Raw genomic sequence first — 18,681 nt, 5'->3', positions numbered from 1 at the left:
GGGAGGTTCCGCCGGCCCGTGCCTACGTCCGGAATTCCGAAGGCCACTGCCCAGGGCCGACCGAGGTTCGGGCAGAGCCAAGTCCGCGTGCAGGAGAGCCCGGTGCCGGCGTGGGCGCGGGCACGCCGGCACTGGTGCGGACCGCGCTCTCAGGCCGCTCAGGAAAATTTTGCAAAGTCTCAGCGCCCGGTGCGCTGGGTTTCCCACCTCCCCCTCCCCCTTCCTCCCCCTGCCCCCCCACCACCCCCTACACACACACACACCGGCCCAGGCTGGTGCCCCAAGTCGCCTGGCCACTCACCTCGCCGGCCGCCCCCCCACTCTCCTGCCTGCGCGCTTGGCCCTGGAAATGGCGATAGAGCGGCGTGTGTGGCCCAGACCCCGCGCGGACTTGCGTGCGACCCGGAGCGCCCAGTCTGCCCACGCTGCCAGCTGCTCTGATTTTTTTCCCGCGAAAACTCGGCGTTTAGAAGTTGTGGGAGGCCACGCAGGGGGCGGGCGCCTGCACGGTGATTGGCCGCTGCAGTGGCGCGAAGCAAGAAAGGGGGTGGGGGGCGCCCCCGCCTCAATCCACCCCCGCTTCTTCCAGCGGGCCACGGCCCCGCCCAGGCCTGCGCGCTCTGCTGGGTGCCCAGCGTACATGGGGCCCAGTGGTGGGACCAGGGTCGCCCCACATGCTGCCCTCCAAAGAGCCCTAGGCACACCCAGAATAGAGACCCCCTTGGCCTACTAAGTCGGCTCCTGCAGACCCCCGGGCCCCCCACCCCGACCTGGGCACGCATTGACCAGTAGGGCAAGGAAGGCTGGAATCAATGTCACCCCTGCAGGAGAATGTGGGGGGCCAACCGGATGGACAGGCTGATTGCCCCCAGCCCCACTTCCTAGCATCAGGGCCCGCCGGCACTCCCACTCTACCCACCCATGAGACTTGTTTGTTTGCTGGTTCCCCCACGTTCCCGCTCCCCCCCCCCCCCCGCCTCTTTTTCCCGCCTTTTCCGGGCTGTCCAGGCGGGAAGGGCTGCCCTGACTGCTCTGCTCTGGCCAGTCTTGGCGGGCATCCATGCTGGGCACCTACAAAGCGTCTGGACAGAGAGCTCAGAGCTAGGGGCCCAGCAAGTGGGCAAGGCTGACCCTGTGGGTGGTCTCCAGGAGGGTACATTTTTATCTGAGGAGACGGGCAAGAAATGGATAAATGAAGCAGATCATTTCAGACACTACATGCAACAGCTGGAGAGTGACCAGTGGCCTGTGGGGGAGGGGAAGGAGGATATTCTGGGTGAGGTGGAGAGGTGGGCCTCTCTTGGAACATGACATTTGAGCTGAGATCTGAGAAGAGAAACCAAGGACAGATGGGTTCAGGAAGGGAGGGCAAGCTCAGAAACAGGAAAAGGCTGAGAGGTGTAGGGGGAGCCGCAAGGAGGCCAAAGTAGCTGAACAGACACAGCAGAAGGGAGGTTAGGAGAGGGTGAGGTCAGAGGGGTGTCAGATAAGACCTCATAGGCCACCTGGAGGACTTTGGTCTTTCTCTTGGGAGCAGCAAGTAGCATGGGAGGGCTGTGAGTAGAAAAGTGAGGAGTTGCCATTTGTGCTTTTACAAGGTTTCTCTGACACTGTAGAGTCCGTTCCATCTTAGCACTGGTATTTCTGCTTTGATTTTCCCAGTGTTGACAGAATCCTGCCTCTCCAAAGATGCCCACATCCTAATCCCTGGAACGTGTGGATAGGATACCTTCCATGATAAAAGGGGCTTTACAGCTGGGTAAGTGAAAACTCCTGAGATGGGGAAATATCCTAGATTATCTGGGCTGGCCCAATATCATCACAAGGGTCCTGATAAGTGGAGGAGAGAGGGTCAGAGTCAGAGAAGAGATGTGACAACAGAAGTAGGGGTTGGAATGATGAGGCCAAGAGGCAAGGAAGGTGGGAAGCCTCTAAAAGCTAGAAAAGGCAAGGAACAGATTCTCTCCTAGACTCCTAGAACACAGTCCCATCAACTCCTTGATTTAGCTCCTTAAAACCTGTTTTAGACTTATTATCTCCAGCACTGTAAGAGAATTAAGCTGTGTTGTTTTAACCCACTACATTTGGGGTAATTTGTTACAGCAGCCATAGAAAACTAATACACTCAAATGCACAAAGTCCAGATGCTGCTAACTTTCTCTAACTTCAGGACTCTGTATTACCAAGTGCATTTCTGAGTGCTCAGCATTCAGCCACGTAGAGACCATGTCACAGGTGTGAGCAGGTATCCATCAGGCCTACTGGAGCCTGTGAAGCAAATGAGACCTTCCAAATTGAGAACACCTGCTGCAGGAACCTGGCCTGCTCCTGCTGAGCACATATCATCTGTTGAACCTGCTGTTGCAAAAACTCAGCACGGCCCAAAGGGGTAATACATTCTTTCTGTACATTTGATACAGGGCACAGTCCAGGCTCCTTGGACATCTGAAGTTAAGTAACACAGAAGTACTGGTATCTGGCTTTTCCTGCAGAAAAGTTCACAAGAACTGGTGACACAGATCCCCATTTCTCTAGTCATTTGGAGACAGAGGGGTTGCTTGGGTTAATTAACAAACATGGATAAGCTCTTGCCAGTTTTACTCAGTGATTAGCAGTGGTTCTCAACCTTCTGGCCCTTTAAATACAGTTCCTCATGTTGTGACCCAACCATAACATTATTTTTGTTGCTATTTCATAACTGTAATGTTGCTACTGTTATGAATCGTAATGTAAATATCTGATATGCAGGATGGTCTTAGGAGACCCCTGTGAAAGGGTCGTTCGACCGCCAAAGGGGTCGCGACCCACAGGTTGAGAACCGCTGGATTAGAGGGTCAGCCTGCGGATCAATTGGTCTCAGGTTCAATTCCCCATCAACAGCACATACCTTGGTTGATGGTTCCCCAGCCCCAGTAGGGGTGGGTGCGGGAGGCAACCAATCAATGTGTCTCTCATGTTGATGTTTCTCTCTCTCTCTCTCCCCCCCCCCCCCACCTCCCCCTACTCCTCCCTTCCGTCCTTTCCCCTCTCTCTGGAAACCAAAGGAAAAAATATCCTCAGATGAGGATTAAAATAAATAAATAAACTAGGCCAGGTGGCTCAGTTGGTTAGTGTTGTCCCGATGAACCAACGTCGTGTGTTCGATCTCCAGTCAGGGCACATACAGGAGTCAACCAACGAACGTGTGGATGAGTGGAACAACAAATTGATGTTTCTCGCTTTCTCCCTTACTCTTTCTCTTTAAAACACATTTTTTAAAAAAGATACTATGCCAAGTTTCTCCAAAAGACACTTACAAACCCTTTAGGGTGACAATATGTTGATGTCCACAAAAGACATCATGTACATTAACACAGCAAAGATGATGAATGAGGCCTTCATCATCTGGAGAATGGACACTTTCCAATGCCTCTTTTGCTTTAGTGTCACTCCCACTTAGGCACCAGCCCACGTGCCAATCAGGAATAACCACTAGAGTACAAAGGACCTCAATTTCCCTTTTGCGAAATGATACACTCTTGAAGGTCAGTAAGATGTTCAGCAAACTTTTATTGCCCTCCCTGGTCCAATCAGGTCCTGGATCCAGCAGACATTGGTGGACACAACGCTTGCTGAGACGAAGTCCCGCCCTGAAGGCACTTCCCATCCAATGGGGGAGACAAAGGCATAAAGGGAAATGTCAGTTGTGCAGGGAGACGGTTCTTCATGGTGGCATCCACGCGTAGGTAGGACCACACAGTGCTCTGAGCACCTTCAATTCACATCAGATTTCATATCCTGGCCACATCTTTAATCTTTTTTCTAACACAGACTGGGATGAATATAGAACCATTAAAATGAAAATGATTGCCCTCACCAGTTTGGCTCAGTGGATAGAACATTGGCCTGCGGACTGAAAGGACCCAGGTTTGATTCCAGTCAAGGGCATGTACCTTGGTTGCGGGCACACCCCCAGTAGGGAGTGTGCAGGAGGCAGCTGATCGATGTTTCTCTCTCATGGATGTTTCTAACTCTCTATCCCTCTCCCTTCCTCTCTGTAAAAAATCAATAAAATATATTTTTTTAAAAATGAAAATGATTGTGTCTGACCCCAGAACAATGTGTGAATGCTGAGGCACACAGAGCAAATTTGGGAGCCATCAGATGGGGCAGAAAATACCTCTGGCTCATTTGCTGTGCCTCTCCATCTGGACATAGAGCTCACAACACCTACCTCAGCAGAGTGGCTGGACCAACTCTTCCCACCCAAGGCCCCTAAACCCCTGGCATGATGACAGGGGTCCCCTGTGTGACGGGAATGTTGGCGCCTTATGGTTGTTTTTTGTTTGCTTGCTTGTTATTTTCTAGGAAAAGGTGTTATTTTCCAGGCTACCATTTTACAAACCAGTGAGGACTCTGGGATTCCCAAGCTGCTGCCTCCCTTCCTCCTGGTCACTGGGGATCCCTTCCCGGAACCCTGGCTGGATGATGTCACAGACAGGTGACCTCACTGAGGCCAAGGAACCCGGCATCTCCGTGGCATGGAGGAGGGAGAAGGATGTTTCTCCACCCGCCCAACCCTCCATGTCTGTGGTGAAGTGGATCGAGTTAGTGCTGCCCAAGGATGCGATCTACCTGGCCGGCTCCTGCATAAAAGGGCAGGTGATTCTAACCCTGAACAGCACCCTGGTGGACCCCATTGTGAAGGTGGAGCTCGTGGGAAGGGGTTACGTGGAGTGGAGCGAGGAAACCGGGGCATCCCGTGATTATAGCAGAGATGTTATTTGCAACAACAAGGCCGACTATGTACACAAGTCAAAGAAGTTCCCAGTGAAGGGTAAGGAGGAGGCCAGCAGCCAACCCTAAACATAATAGGAACCTGGGTCTGGGAGGTTAACACATGTTAGTCGGTCAGCAAACCCCAGGGATGTCAGAAATGGGCAGAGATGTGGCTCCTCCCTAGGAGGGAATCCCTGTGAAACCATGACCATCAGATACACGAAAATAAGATCTAAAGAGCTGGTCATGGAGGTCTTTCCAAAGAGGTGAAAACAGAGCACAAATATGAGTGATGGGAGGGACACGAGCCATGCAGACCTCTGGGGGAGGAACAGCAAGATGCCAGATCTTAATCCTCAGCAATCATGTGGCCTCTCTGGGTCCCCGTTTAGCCATCTGGAAAATGGAAATAACAAGTCCTGCCTCGTGAGATTTCTTTGAGGGCTTAATGATTTAGTGGCATAGATAGTGCGGGGTATACAGTAAGTGCTTGATAAATGTTAATTCTTTCAACCAAAACACTCACCTGCCCAGTACCACCCCAGCATTAGGCACCACCCCTCCTTCCCCATTTCCAAGAGACTGTATTCCCCCGCAAAAGTATCAACCTTAAGCCTGCAATAGGTTCATTCATTCATTTCACAAACGTTTAGTGAGCACCTGCTGTACACAACACTGTGCCAGGTGCTGGGGATACAGCAGTGAAGAGCACACACATGGTCCCTGGTGTCGTTGGGTTGCCTTCAGGCGGGAAAAACACAATCATAAGAGAGTTTTGGAGAAATGCAAAAAATAAAAAATAAGGTCACAGAAATGGGGGCAGTGTGGGTTTCTCCCTGGTCCTCAGTCTCCACTCAGTCAATCAACAGATATTAAGCACCTACTGTATGTTGCCGTTCACAGTGCACTGAAGACTGAGCTCTGTGAGGACAAGGAGGTGTGGCTGCCTTGCTCACTGCTGCAAACACTGCCTAAAAGAGCCCCAGGCATACAGCAGGGGCTCAAGCTGTGTTTGTTGAATGAACCCCTCTCATTCCCAGCAGAGGAATTCAGAAGCCATGTCCTCCTGGGGACTGAATCATGAGGGCCAGTTCCTCAGACCCAAGGCAGAACTGAGCGAGTCCCCGCCATTGTTTTGGAGCAACCACACCAGCCATGTCACCCACCTGGGGCATCCCCTTCCAGCCCCCCTGAGGCCTGGGCCTAATATTTATGGGCCATGCAGGTCCCTAAACGCACCTACCTCAGCCGAGCTCTGGGACAGGCAGGCCAGGCCCCGAACAACCTCCCCAACCAAAGCAATAACTAAAGAGGAAAACAAAATGGAAAAAGGAAAAAAAAAGCTTCTAGAACCTTCTGATGGCATCGGTGTGTTTTGCTTTCAGATAATTGGTTAAGTGCAGGCAGCCACACCTTTGATTTCCATTTCAACTTACCTCCCAGGCTCCCTTCTACCTTTACCAGCAAAATTGGCCATGTCTTCTACTTCGTGCAAGCCTCCTGCATGGGCCGGGAGCACATTCTAGCAAAGAAGAGAATGTACTTGTTGGTTCAAGGGACTTCGGACTTCCCCCGAGAAAACCAGGTAGTAATGGGGAAGGAGCCCTGGTGGGGCTGGTTCCTCAAAGCTCCAGGGCGGCAGGGGGCGTGCGTGCGACTGAAGAGGCCCTGGCAGGGAAGCAGGGAATGGTATTGGAGGCTCCCGGGCCCAGTGAGTGCACACGTGTGAATCAGAAACCAGGGCAGGAACGACGCAGTGGGACTCGACCGGGGTGATTCACTGGGCAATGTCTGGGGACATGTGTGGTTGTCACCAGTGGGTGTGCTCCTGGCCTCGGTGGGTGGCCCAGGATGGCCCCCCACAGAGAATGACCAGGCCCCAGTGTCCTGGACCCTACAGTACGTGAAGACTGAGCCGAGGTCCCCTTGTCACCCCCTGGGTCAGAGAGAGACTTGGACACTCAGTGACTCTTCGTGGGCTTTGAGCCCTCAGACAATGCAGGTGGTGTCCCCCCTTCTCCCCCAAGAAGCAAGGGAAGGGGGCGGCCTCCATCCCAGGAGAAGGGAGGGCATGTGGCATCAGTCTGCCTGAGCGGAGAAGGATTTCTGGGTGGTTTCTGGAGGCCCAGGTGCAGAGGCGGAAGTTGGGCGGGTAGAGGACCGTTGACCACAGTCACTTCACCTTCCTGGGGACTCGTTTGCTATCAGCGTGGTGGCTCAGGGAGCTGGCATTTTCGTTTTTGAGGTCCTGATTAAAAGCCCAGACTCCCCCCGCACACGCACACACCTACCCGCACACACCTACCCGCTGTGTGACCCTCTAGAAGTGGCCTTGCCTCTCTGGGTCTCCTTGTCCTCATCTGTGAAATGAGCAGAGAGCCAGTGCCTGCCCCCTAGTCATGGAGGGAGTAACGAGTGGAGTTGACGCAAGTAAGTCCAGGGCTTCACAGAGTGCCTGGCAAGGGCCAGCAAATCGTGTCACTGTTGCCACCACCTGTATTGTTATCTGTGTAACAAGGGGGTCCTTCTAGTCCAGCCAATCTCCCGGGATGGTTTTGGGAGGCTGCCAGGAGAGGTCGGTGCTTGGAGGGGTGGGTCAGCCCTGAGATGAGCAGGTCTGAGCTCAAGGCCTGCTTAGCCCCCTGCCCCCTGTGTGGCCTTGATAGGCCATGTCTCCTCTCTGGGCTCCCTTCAGAGGCAGTCTGGAGCGCCGAGGGAACAAGGCAGGAGCTGGGGACAAAACGCTGGTGTTGGGTCCAACCCTGCTTTATATCTCCACCACCAGACTCTTCATTAGCCAGATAGCCTTTCCAGCATCTTGCAGAGCCTATATTTCCTGATCTGTACAATGGGAATAATGAATAATAATAATAACAGCAACACTTCCCTCAGTGGGTGCCTGTGAGGACTGCTATGCACCAAGCACAATGCCCACACATAGGAGGCCCCCAGGAAGTGGGAAGAGCTAAAATTGCTATCAGAGCAGCAAGGAGAGTTATCACAGATAAGTTTTGAGAGTCTGCAAATACTGTTTTTTCCAACTACTCAGTACTGTTTTAACCAAACTGGTCAAGGGAGGCCTCCTGGAGGAGGTGACATTTTAGTAGAGAATTGAAAGAGGAGAGGGGGAAAGCCAGTAGAGTGTTGAAGGCAGAGCACACAACATGTGCAAAAGTCCTGAGGCAGGAGAGAGTATATGAGGCAGGCTGAGGGCAGGAGCTGGGGGGCCAGGGCAGAGGCTACTACTCTGATTCAAGTAGAGGCATAGTCCTAACCCCCAACAGTCTGTCCTTCTCAGAGCAGACAGAGGAAGTCAGGTGATGACCTTCCTCTGCCCACAGCCCTCCAGGGTGCCTGCCTTCCTTGGGGGAAAAGCCCAAGTCTTCCCCACGGCCCACAAGGTCCTGCATGACCTGCCTCCATTTCCTCTGTGCCTTCATGTCCTCCCTCTCTCTCCGCGTGCGCACCGCCCCCCGCCCTTGCTCTGCTCCTGCCACATGGGCCTCCTCACTGTTCCTCCAACACACCAGGCACAGTCCTGCCCCAGGACCTTTGCACAAGTTGTTCCCTCTGCTCGGAACACTATAAGGTGACCTTGCTATCCTTCTGATCTTTGCTCGGAAGCCATGTCTTCATCCACCTGCATTGCCGATGGCCGAATAAACATCCACAAGCTATGCAGGGCAACTTAGCTACATCTATCCATATTAAAACGAACATGCACTTTGCCCCAGTCATTCCCCTTTCTAGAAATTTCTCCTACTGATGTTCTTTCTCGTGTGTGACATGACTCCCCTCAGCACTGTTTATAGTGGCAAAAAAATTGGGAAGTCTAATATTTGTTGCTTAGGGAATTGTTTGCGTAGGAACACCCAGGCAAAAAGACACATCCTATGGAGTAAAGCAAAAGAGACAGACAGACAGTGACGGAGTGAGGCAGCGCCCCTGGTCAGGATCTCCAAGTCACTGGGCTGAATGAAAAAAAGCAAAGTTCAGGACAGCAGGTCTAGCCTGCCACTGGTGGTGAAAACAAATTACTTCCTTGCAGGAAGGAGAGCAGAGCAACTGGCCACAAACGCTGCCTCGTGGGAGGGGGGAGGGGAGCTGGAAGCAAAGAAACTTTCCCCCTTCCACCCTTCCACTCTTTATTTCTAACAGCTTTATTGAGATATAATTCTCATACCTTATAATTCACCCACTTAAAGTGTGCACAGAGTTATGCAACCATCGCCACAGTCGGTTTTAGAACATTTCATCACCCCCAAAAGAAACTTTGCACCCCCTCGCTGTCACAGCCAGCCTCCCTCTGCCCGGACCCCCGCCCCTGACAACCACTAACCCACTCTCTGTCTCTGGATGTGCCTGTTTGGAACATTCCACAGAAGTGGAGTCACATGCTGTGCAGCCGTTGAGTCTGGCTTCGCTCACTGGGCGTCATGTTTTCAAGGTCCATCCGTGTTGTAGCGAGTGTCCATGCTTCACTCCTCTTTAAGGCTACATCAGTGCACGGGTGGGCTGCATTTCGTGCATCTGGGCACCCATTGATGGACACTTGGGCTGCCTCCTTGGTTACTGTGAATCATGCTGCTGTGAACATTCAAGTACAAGTGTTTGTGTGGCATGAGCCTTCCTTTCTCCGGGCGGCTTCCTGGAGCGGAATTGCTGGGGCAGATGGTGAGGCTGTTTCACCTTTCGAGGAACTGCCTGTTTTCCGCGGCGCCATCTTACCTTGCCACCAGCAGTGCACAGGGTTCCAATTCCTCCACATCCCCTCCACTCAGCACCATTTGGGAGAGGAGCTTGTCCTAGAGCCCCTTCCTAACTAGCAGCCCTAAGGGAGCCCCCATTCCAGCTCCCCTTATCTCATTATTTCCCCCATTTGCATCCCATCGCAGCCTCATCACTGTCTCAACCAGAAACGACGTGGTGTGTTTTCACACGTACCATTTATGTCCATCTCCTCAACCAGAGCAGGTCTTCATTGCTATGGGTTTTCCCTAAACTTGGCACCAAGTAGATGCAAATAAAACCCAGTTGAACGAATGAGCTCACCTCCCAACGTTTCATATACGCTAAAGAAATACAGGGTTCCAAAGAACTCGCAGGCCTAAGAACTCCAGTGTTGGCTTTGCATTGGACATGTTACTGGTCAGGCCTGGAGGTCTCCTGGACCACCGCTGGTTGCTCTACACCCCTCCTTCAGGGCCAGGACAGAACTACAGCCCTGGCTCTGAGTTAGAGCAGGGAGCTCCTTAACACCCGCGGGGTCCTAACGCATGCCACGCAATTTCGAATAACAGTAGAGGGATTTAGAACCTAAACTCCCCGCAATGAGCCTTCCTAGGGAAAGGGAAGCCTGTGAAGGCTAAAGAGGAGTAGGGCCACAGGCAGAGGGCAGGAGCTGAGGTCCAAAGGGGTCGGGGGTCACCCGAGGTCTCCAAGAGGAAACACAGTGGACCCAGAACAGTGCTTTTCAAATTGCAGATCCTGACCCATTAGTGCAGCGGTTCTCAACCTGTGGGTCCCCTTTGGCGGTCGAACGACCCTTTCACAGCGGTCGCCTAAGACCATCCTGCATATCAGATATTTACATTACAATTCATAACAGTAGCCACATTACAGTTATGAAGTAGCAACGAAAATAATTTTATGGTCGGGTCACAACATGAGGAACTGTATTTAAAGGGCCAGAAGGTTGAGAACCACTGCATTAGTGGGTTGCAAAGTCAATTCAGCAGGTTGCAAACACATTTCTGTAAAATGGAAGAATAGGCAAGACCAAAATTAAGAAAATATCTATGTTGTGGGGTGCAAACATACACACATATATAATCATTTTTATATATGAAGAAAGAACAGAGAATAAAATAAATAGAATAGAAAAAGTCAGTTTGGTGGGTTGCAATCGACTTCAAGTGAAAGAATAGAATAGAGTTTTCCAGAAAGAAAAAAAAAAAACTTGGTGGGTTACAACTAGCTAATTTTTATAAAATTTTTGTTTTATATAAAACAAAATAATAGACTAGAGTAAATAGACTAGAAATAACAAAAATAAATTCAAAGGATTGCAACCAACATTTTTTAAATAAATCAAATAAATAGAGTAGAACAGGAAGCAGAAGTTCATAAACTTGTTCTCTTTCATCGATCTAGGTGGAGGTGTACATACAGATTTCTATTCTTTGCCTCAATGTTAAAACCTATGTTTTAACTGTGTTTTTTTAAAGGAATAATATATTATAAATACTGTAGTGGCTTGCAAAGTCTAAACTGTAATTATTATCAGTTCCTTTACAGAAAAAGTTTGCCAATTCATGCCCTAGAGAAACTCATGTTGTAAGCCCCCAAAAATTGTCTTCAGGCTGCTCCTTCTAGCATTTTTATGATATCAAACTCATGGAAAAATAGAAATGTCCATCATAGGAGGATGAATAAATTATTTTGCAACACACTCAGTTGCATTCCGAAAGACTAATTAACCAGAATGGCAGGCACCAATGTGAAGGCATTTCAAACCCAGAATATTGAGCTGGAAAAAGCAACTTGCTAGGAGACATATGCAATTTGACTTATTTAAAATATGTAAAAAAATAGATGTATTCCTAAATAATGTGAAAATTCTCTGAGAACCGCAAATGCCAAATTCAGATCATGGCTGGCTGCACAGAGGAGAGGGAGCAGTGAGGTGAAGCCCACAGAACACACGAGATTTCATATAATAGGTAATGTTTTATTTCTCAAAAATATTGGAAGATACATTTTAGGTTTTTATATTATTATTATTTTATTATTATTATTATTCTTTATATGCCTTTTCCTAAAACAATATATCTTAGTTAGGTCCCTACACATACACATGTGCAGGTAAAAGAAAGTGATTACTATAAAATTTAGAATTGGCCCTAGACGGTTTGGCTCAGTGGCTAGAGCGTCGGCCTGCGGACTAAAGGGTCCCAGGTTCGATTCCAGTCAAGGGCACATGCTGGGTTGCAGGCTCAATCCCCCCTGTAGGGGGTGTACAGGAGGCAGCCAATCAATGAAGTTGCTATCTATCTCTCTCCCTTCCTCTCTGAAATCAATAAAAAAAATATATTTAAAAAATCATAAATAATAAATAAATAAAATTCAGAATTTTTGTGCCCTGGCCAGTGTGGCTCAGTTGATTGGGCATTGTGCCATGCACCAAAAGGTTGCCAGTTCGATTCTGGTTCAATTCCGGTCAGGGCACATGCCCAGGTTGTGCATTCGATCCCCAATGGGCAGGAGGCAGCCAATCGATGTTTCTCTCTCTCTCTCTCTCTCTCCCTTCCTCTCTCTATAGAAATCAATTTTTAAAAACTTAAATAAATAAAATAAAATTCAGGATAGTTGCATTCTGGTCATATATGAGGAACTTTGGGGTGGGGGGGCACTGGCAAATTCCTACTTCTTGACTTGGGTGGCTGTTATAAGAGGGTTGGCCGTATAATAATTCACAAGGTTATACATTTGTTTTGTAAAGTTTTCTGTATCTGAGTTGTATTTTTTTTATAATGTTTGGTTTTTTTAAAAATGCATAGATACAATAAACCCCAAATTCAAGATAATGCTTACCTCTAGGGAGAGAAGAGGTGATGCATTGGGGAGGGGTCCGCGGGGGCTTCAATGATATTGCTGATTTTTTTTTATTTATTTGTTAATCCTCATCAGAGGTTATATATTTTTTCTATTAACTTTTAGAGAGGTGGGAGTGGGAAAGAAAGAGAGAGAGAAACATTGATGTGGCAGAGACATATTAATTGGTTGCCTCCTGAATGCGCCCCACTGGGGCCAAGGATCGTACCTGCAACCCAGGTATGTGTCCTTGACCAGAATCCAACCCACAACCCTTTGGGGGCTGATGCTCTAACCACTGATCCCACCGGCCAGGACTATTTTTATTTTAAATTGTGATAATAATAATACATAACATAAAATTTGCCATCTTAACCATTTTTAAGTGTACAGTTCACATAGTTGTGCAATAGTGGTTTTATTTCTTTTTTTTATTATTGATTTCAGAGAGGAAGGGAGAGGGAGAGAGAGATAGAAACATTAATGATGAGAGAATCATTGATCAATTGGACACACCAAGGATTGAGCCGGCAACCTGGGCACGTGTCCTGACCGGGAATTAAACCGTGACCTCCTGGTTCATAGGATGACGCTCAACCACTGAGCCATGCCCACCAAGCCTGGTGTTTTATTTCTTAAGTGAACAGAGCTCTGAAACAAATCGGGAGAAGTCCTACCTGCTGATAAAGCAGGACATGACAGTGCTGTTCTAGTGAGTGATTAACAACCTGCTCTGGTGCAAGACAGCCCTAATATGTAATGTTTGCCAATTTCCATGGTGTAAATACTCCCATCATAGTCAATTTCAAGTTACTAAACTCATGCCCCTAATGGGAAGTTTGAGGGGACTTTGCAAGCATTTGTAACACTATTCTCTATCACTTTTATGCTTAAAGGGAATAAGCATGCAGGCAAATTCTAAGCCCACCCACATTACATCAAGTCTCTTAAATATTATCCACAAATCAAAAAAAAAAGTAACTCAAGCCACACATTAAATATAATGTATATGTGACTTTATTTGCAATCCAGCAGCTGACGAGTAGATATAAGGGCTGCATTTTGAAGCATTTATTTTAACACATTACATAATTTCAACCCTATAGTTTTCTTGTCATGATTCAGAGCCCATCATAATTCCTCCTTAAATCTGAGCAACTTGGGTAAGCCTTAGTCTTGGGCTTAGACTGTAAGACATTCCCTTTTTCCCAGAAAACCATGGCTCAGAGAAGTCAAGCCATTTGTTCAAGTTCACACAGCAAATGAGTAAGGGAGCTGGGGATAAAGCTAGGATCTGGTGGATTTCTTAGCCCTATCTACTATATATATAAAAGGTTAATATGCAAAGTGTCCCCTCAGGGTTCAACCAGGGGACTGGGAGTTCGATCGCTCGCTATGACATGTGCTGACCACCAGGGGGCAGCGCAGAACGAAGGAAGGCCCCGGCTGGAAGGCCCCAATTGGCCCTGATCACCGGCCAGGCCTAGGGACCCTACCCGTGCACAAATTTCTGGCACTGGGCCTCTAATTTTACATATAAGGAAACTGATACTTAGAATGGCAAAGGGCTGTGATTCAAGGAAGCTGGGAGGTGACTCCAGGCTTTTGGCTACAACATCCCCAAGATTCTAGATTCCATCTCCATGCCTTTGACTAGGGAAGTCCCAAAAGGCTCAAGCCTCAGAAGTGCTGAAATGGTGGGGCGGTAGGCAGATGAGTGGATCGCGTGGCCACAGTGCCTCACAACGGTTCATTTCCCCCAACCCCACCCCTTCTAGAGTCCCCTGTTTGTGGAGACTGAGAAGAAGGTCTCCTACAACTGCTGCAGGCAGGGCACCATCTGCGTCCAGATCCAGCTGGAAAATAACACCTTCACGCCAGGGGAGAGGGTCCTCTTCACCACGGAGATCAACAACCAGACCAGCAAGTGCATCAAGACGGTCGTCTTCGCCCTCTACACCCACGTGCAGTACGAGGGCTTCACGCCCAAGACGGAGCGGCGGTCACGGGTGGAGAGCTGCGAGCTGCTCCGCCAGGAGGCCAACACCCAAATCGTGCCCTTCGACACCACCAAGATCGTCAGCATCTTCCACCTCCCGCCGGTGTTGTCTGTGAGCAGCGACATGCAGGAAGGCGAGATCATGAGCACCCAGTACGAGCTGGTCAGCACGGTGCACCTGCCCTGGTCCCTGACCAGCGTGAAGGCCAAGATTCCCATCATCATCACCAGCACCCCCCTGGACTCAGACAGCTGCCAGAGGCAGGAGTGGGCAGGCAGTGTTAGCCATGAGCAAGGATTGCCAGAATTAAATGCCCAAACTTCTAAATAGAAAGAGCTTTATCACTCTACCAGCAGCCTTTTCTTTGTCTTGCACAGATGGGTTTCACATGAGTCTGGTGTGGGAGCACATTATCTAAACCTCCCCAAGCTCCAGCCTTTTGGGCACCCACTTCTCCCATCCCCAGAAAGTTCACCGCCAGGAGGGCACAAAGGGAACTGACAAGCCGTCCAGGGCCCCAGCTCCATGTAATATATATATATTTATTAATTTATAAATTTATTAATTCAGAGAGGGAGGGAGAGGGAGAGAGAGATAGAAACATCAACGATGAAAAAGAATCATTGATAGGCTGCCTCCTGCACGCCCCACACTGGAGATCGAGCCCGCACCCCAGGCATGTGACCTGACCTGGAATCAAACCCCAACCTCCTGGGTCATAGGTTGATGCTCAACCACTGAGCCACGCTGGTCGGGCCTCACTGGGGTCTTTGGTGCCTGGACCAGGGGTCAGCCAGGGGTGGTTCTGTCTTCCAGGGGACACTGGACCGTCACTTGGGGAGGGGGTGCTTCCGGCACTAAGTCGTTGGGGCTTAGGGATGCTGCTCAGCACCCATCGTATCCAGGAAGGCCCCAACCCAGAGACTGACCCACCCAAATGTCAGGAGTGTGGAGGGGGAGACCCTGGGCTGGAGCAATTCAGAGGGGAAGGTGGTTGTTGAGTCCCAGGACTGCATCTGCAGGCCTCTTACCCATATCAGCTCCTGCCCCTCCTCCACTCAGCCCACCTGGGCTCCAGGGCTCCCCTCAACCGAAGTCCTCCCAGCCAAGGGCATGCATATCTGCATGTCCAATCCATCAGCAAGACATAGGGGCTCCTTCTCCTACGTCTACCCAGAATCCTCCCATTGCTCTCCACCTTGCTTCCATCCATCCATCATCATCGCTTACTTGGACCAGTGCAGTCACCTGCACCCCTGGATCTCCTGGCTCCTGACCATGTCTCCCTCCCTGCAAATAAAATCCAGGATGCCCACTTAAATTTGAATTTCAAAAGGACAAAAAAAAAATTTTAGCATAAGTACGTCCCACACCATTCCTGGGATATGCCTTTGTTTTAAAAACCTCATTCAGGCCCTGGCTGGTTTGGTTCAGTGGATAGAGCTACGGCCTGAGGACTGAAGGGTCCCAGGTTCAATTCCAGTCAAGGGCACATACCTGGGTTGCAGGCTCGATCCCAGTAGGGGGAGTGCAGGAGGCAGCCGATCAATGATTCTCTCTCATCATTCATGTTTCTCTCTCTCCCTCCCTCTTCCTTCCTCTCTGAAATCAGTAAAAATATTTTTTAAAACTTCATTCATCTCTGGCCCGTGTTTCTCAGTGGTTAGAACATCGGCCACATACTGAAGGGTCTTGGGTTCAATTCCCAGTCAAGGACATATACCTGGGTTGCAGGTTAGATCCTCTCCCTGGTTGGGGGGTTGGGCTGCAGTTAGGAGGTTGGGGTGTGTGCGGGAAGCAACCAATCCATGTGTTTCTCTCACATAGATGCTTCTCTCTCTCTCTCTCTCTCTCTCTCCCCCCCTCCCCTCCCTTCCACTCTCTAAAAATCAATGGAACAATTATCCTTGGGTGAGGATTAACAGACTTGGGTGAGGATTAACAGAAAAAAAAAAAAGTCATTGTTTGTCTGATATTCCAATTTAACTGGGCAGCCTGGATTTTATCTGACAATCCTATTCCCCAAGCAACTCAAGGATTCCCTACACAAATCAGGCTACCTCACCCCTTGACTTAAAACCTCCATCAGGTCCTCACAGCAGTCGCCTTGGCCAACAAGGCCCTGCATAGTCAGGAATAGAGGAATGGACCAGAGTGTGTTCCCTTTGGCTAATGACTAAAATATTTCTCCAGGCAACCACAGGCTGCAAAATACCCACACTCGCCTCACCCATGATTCAGGCAGGAGGCATATACACTTGAATAGCAGCCCTCCTCCCCAGCCCTTGGAAGATTCCAGAAGAGAAAGTGGGTAGCTCCAACTGAGCCACTGTTTTAAATAAAACTTTGTGTGTGGCGGGGGGGGGGGGGGGGGGGGGGGCGGCGGGGACAGCACCTGCTCAGAGCAGAGAAGAGTCTGACAGGCAGAGCTGCCCTGGATGGATGTCCAGGAATCAGTGACAGAGTGAATAGGATGCACAGATTTAATTATTTTTTTTATCTTTTGGGGAGGTCGAGGGAGAGGCCCCTCACTTACAAACACATTCTTAAGATATCTGCAAAAGAGCTAGTTGCGGGGGGTGGGGGGACTGGCTCCCTGGTGCTGCTGGGCTGGGGTGGGATGTACCCCTGCTGGCTTGGGTATGTGATCTTCCCTAGGGTGTCCTCATCTGGCTGTTCTGCTTCCCAGAAACTCACAAAAAAGCTTTTTTGGGGAGGAAGGGGAGATGGGGATGGCCTTGCTTGCCCTAATGTCCTGAGCCCCAGCCTGAGATCCTCGAGGCTCCGAGGCCATGCCTGGGCCATCCCCATGTCCTCGAACCATGTCCAGAGGGCTGTGTTCTTCACCGCTGCAGAGCCAAGGCCCAGTCCCCTTCCTGCATCTCATCCCGACCACGTGCCCTGCAGTCTTGCTCTGCTCTGTGCCTGGGGGAACTGAGCTGGGGGAGCCATGGCAGAGTCCTCCTCAGGCCCTGCACCACCCAGCCCCCAGGTGTTTGTAGAATGGAATACAGTTGCCCCTTGAACAACACAGGTTTGGACTCGGTGGGTCAATTGAAACAATCTGGGTATAAGGGGACCCTTGAAGTTCAGAGCGCATTGTTCAGGGGTCAAGTGCATAACAGGGGTCAAGTTCAGGACAGGCAGCATTTCAGGCACCATGGTCAGTCATAAGTCAGCTGGTGAATGCCCCTCACGGGGCAGGGGGGGAGCGGCATCCGTCAGGACAGGGGCACTTTTGAACCAGGAGCAGGCCTCAGATTTCGTGCTGGGTTGTTTCACCTCACTATTCTATCCCTACTTCTGCTTTAGGGCAAGTGATTTCTCCTCTCTGAGCCTCAGTTCCCCAATCTGTAAAATGGAGAGGACAGTAATAGTCACCTCTAGGGTTTGGAGGACCTTGTTGCCTCACTGTCCTTGTCTTCTTATTATCTTAGGTTTTTATTTGGAAAAATCCCAATCCTATGGAAAAGAGTTGAAAGACCGATACAATAGACACATGATCTTCCCCCCTCCGTTCTCCATGGTTGGTATTGACCATTTTCCCCTTTCCTTCTTCCTCTCTCTCCCTAACCGCTTTGAAGTAAGTTGCAGCATCATAGCACTTCACTGCGATGCTCTGCGTTCCACCCCATATGCTAAGAATCAGAAGTTTCTCGAGGAAATGACAGGACCATTCTCGCTCTCTGGGCTTTCACAGAGGCAGCACAGCCATCTCAGGTCTGTGCTCCACCTTCCCATTCCCATATATCTGTATTGTTTTAGTAAAACATTCCGTGCATAAAATTTACCCTCGTAACCATTTTTAAGTGCACCGTTCAGAGGCAGTAAGCACATTCACATTGTTCTTTTTTGTCATCGTTCTTGTTAATCGTCACCCCAGGATATTTTTTCCATTGTTTTTTAGAGAGAGTGGGAGGGAGGGGGAGAGACAAAGAAAAACATTGATGTGAGAGAGACACATTGATTGGTTGCCTTGACCGGAATCGAACCCGGGGCCCTTCAGTCCACAGGCCAATGCTCTATCCACTGAGCAACCGGCTAGGACCACATTGTTCTTTAACCAGCACCACCATCCATCCCCAGAACTTTCTCATCTTCCCAAACTGAAACTCTGTCCCCATTAAACACTAACTCTTCATTCTCCTCCCCCTCAACCCCCCCCCCCCCCCCCCCCCCCCTGGGTCCCACCAAATAATTTCTTGTTCTAAGGGACCTAATCCCCCAAGGGCCCCCTGGGAAAAGAAACCCCCCAAATTTTTGCTTTCCCGAGGAAAAAACCCATTCCATGTTGTTTCAGATGCAAAATTCCCAGCATTTTTAAGCCTTA

The 18,681-nt window shown here is 49.8% G+C and overlaps 2 protein-coding genes across 2 annotated transcripts in view; one reads left to right on the top strand and one right to left on the bottom strand.

The window, feature by feature from the left end:
• Window positions 1-426, bottom strand: part of UHRF1 (ubiquitin like with PHD and ring finger domains 1) — a 40,773-nt gene extending 40,347 nt beyond the window's left edge. Inside the window, exon 1 of the mRNA XM_014447106.2 lies at window positions 302-426. The gene's annotated coding sequence lies outside the window, so the exon portion shown is untranslated. The remainder of the gene's footprint in view (window positions 1-301) is intronic.
• A 4,137-nt stretch (window positions 427-4,563) lies between these two features.
• Window positions 4,564-14,681, top strand: ARRDC5 (arrestin domain containing 5). Its single transcript, XM_014447090.1, has 4 exons — window positions 4,564-4,816; window positions 6,144-6,343; window positions 11,023-11,030; window positions 14,132-14,681. Exons 1-4 carry the CDS (start codon window positions 4,564-4,566, stop codon window positions 14,679-14,681), a joined length of 1,011 nt encoding a protein of 336 aa, XP_014302576.1.
• The last annotated feature ends 4,000 nt before the right edge of the window (window positions 14,682-18,681 follow it).

Source organism: Myotis lucifugus, unplaced genomic scaffold (genome assembly GCF_000147115.1).
Source record: "Myotis lucifugus unplaced genomic scaffold, Myoluc2.0 scaffold_612, whole genome shotgun sequence".
Lineage (NCBI taxonomy): Eukaryota > Metazoa > Chordata > Mammalia > Chiroptera > Vespertilionidae > Myotis > Myotis lucifugus.
Note: the sequence above shows the minus strand (reverse complement) of the source record. Positions and strands in the feature narration are given on the sequence as shown.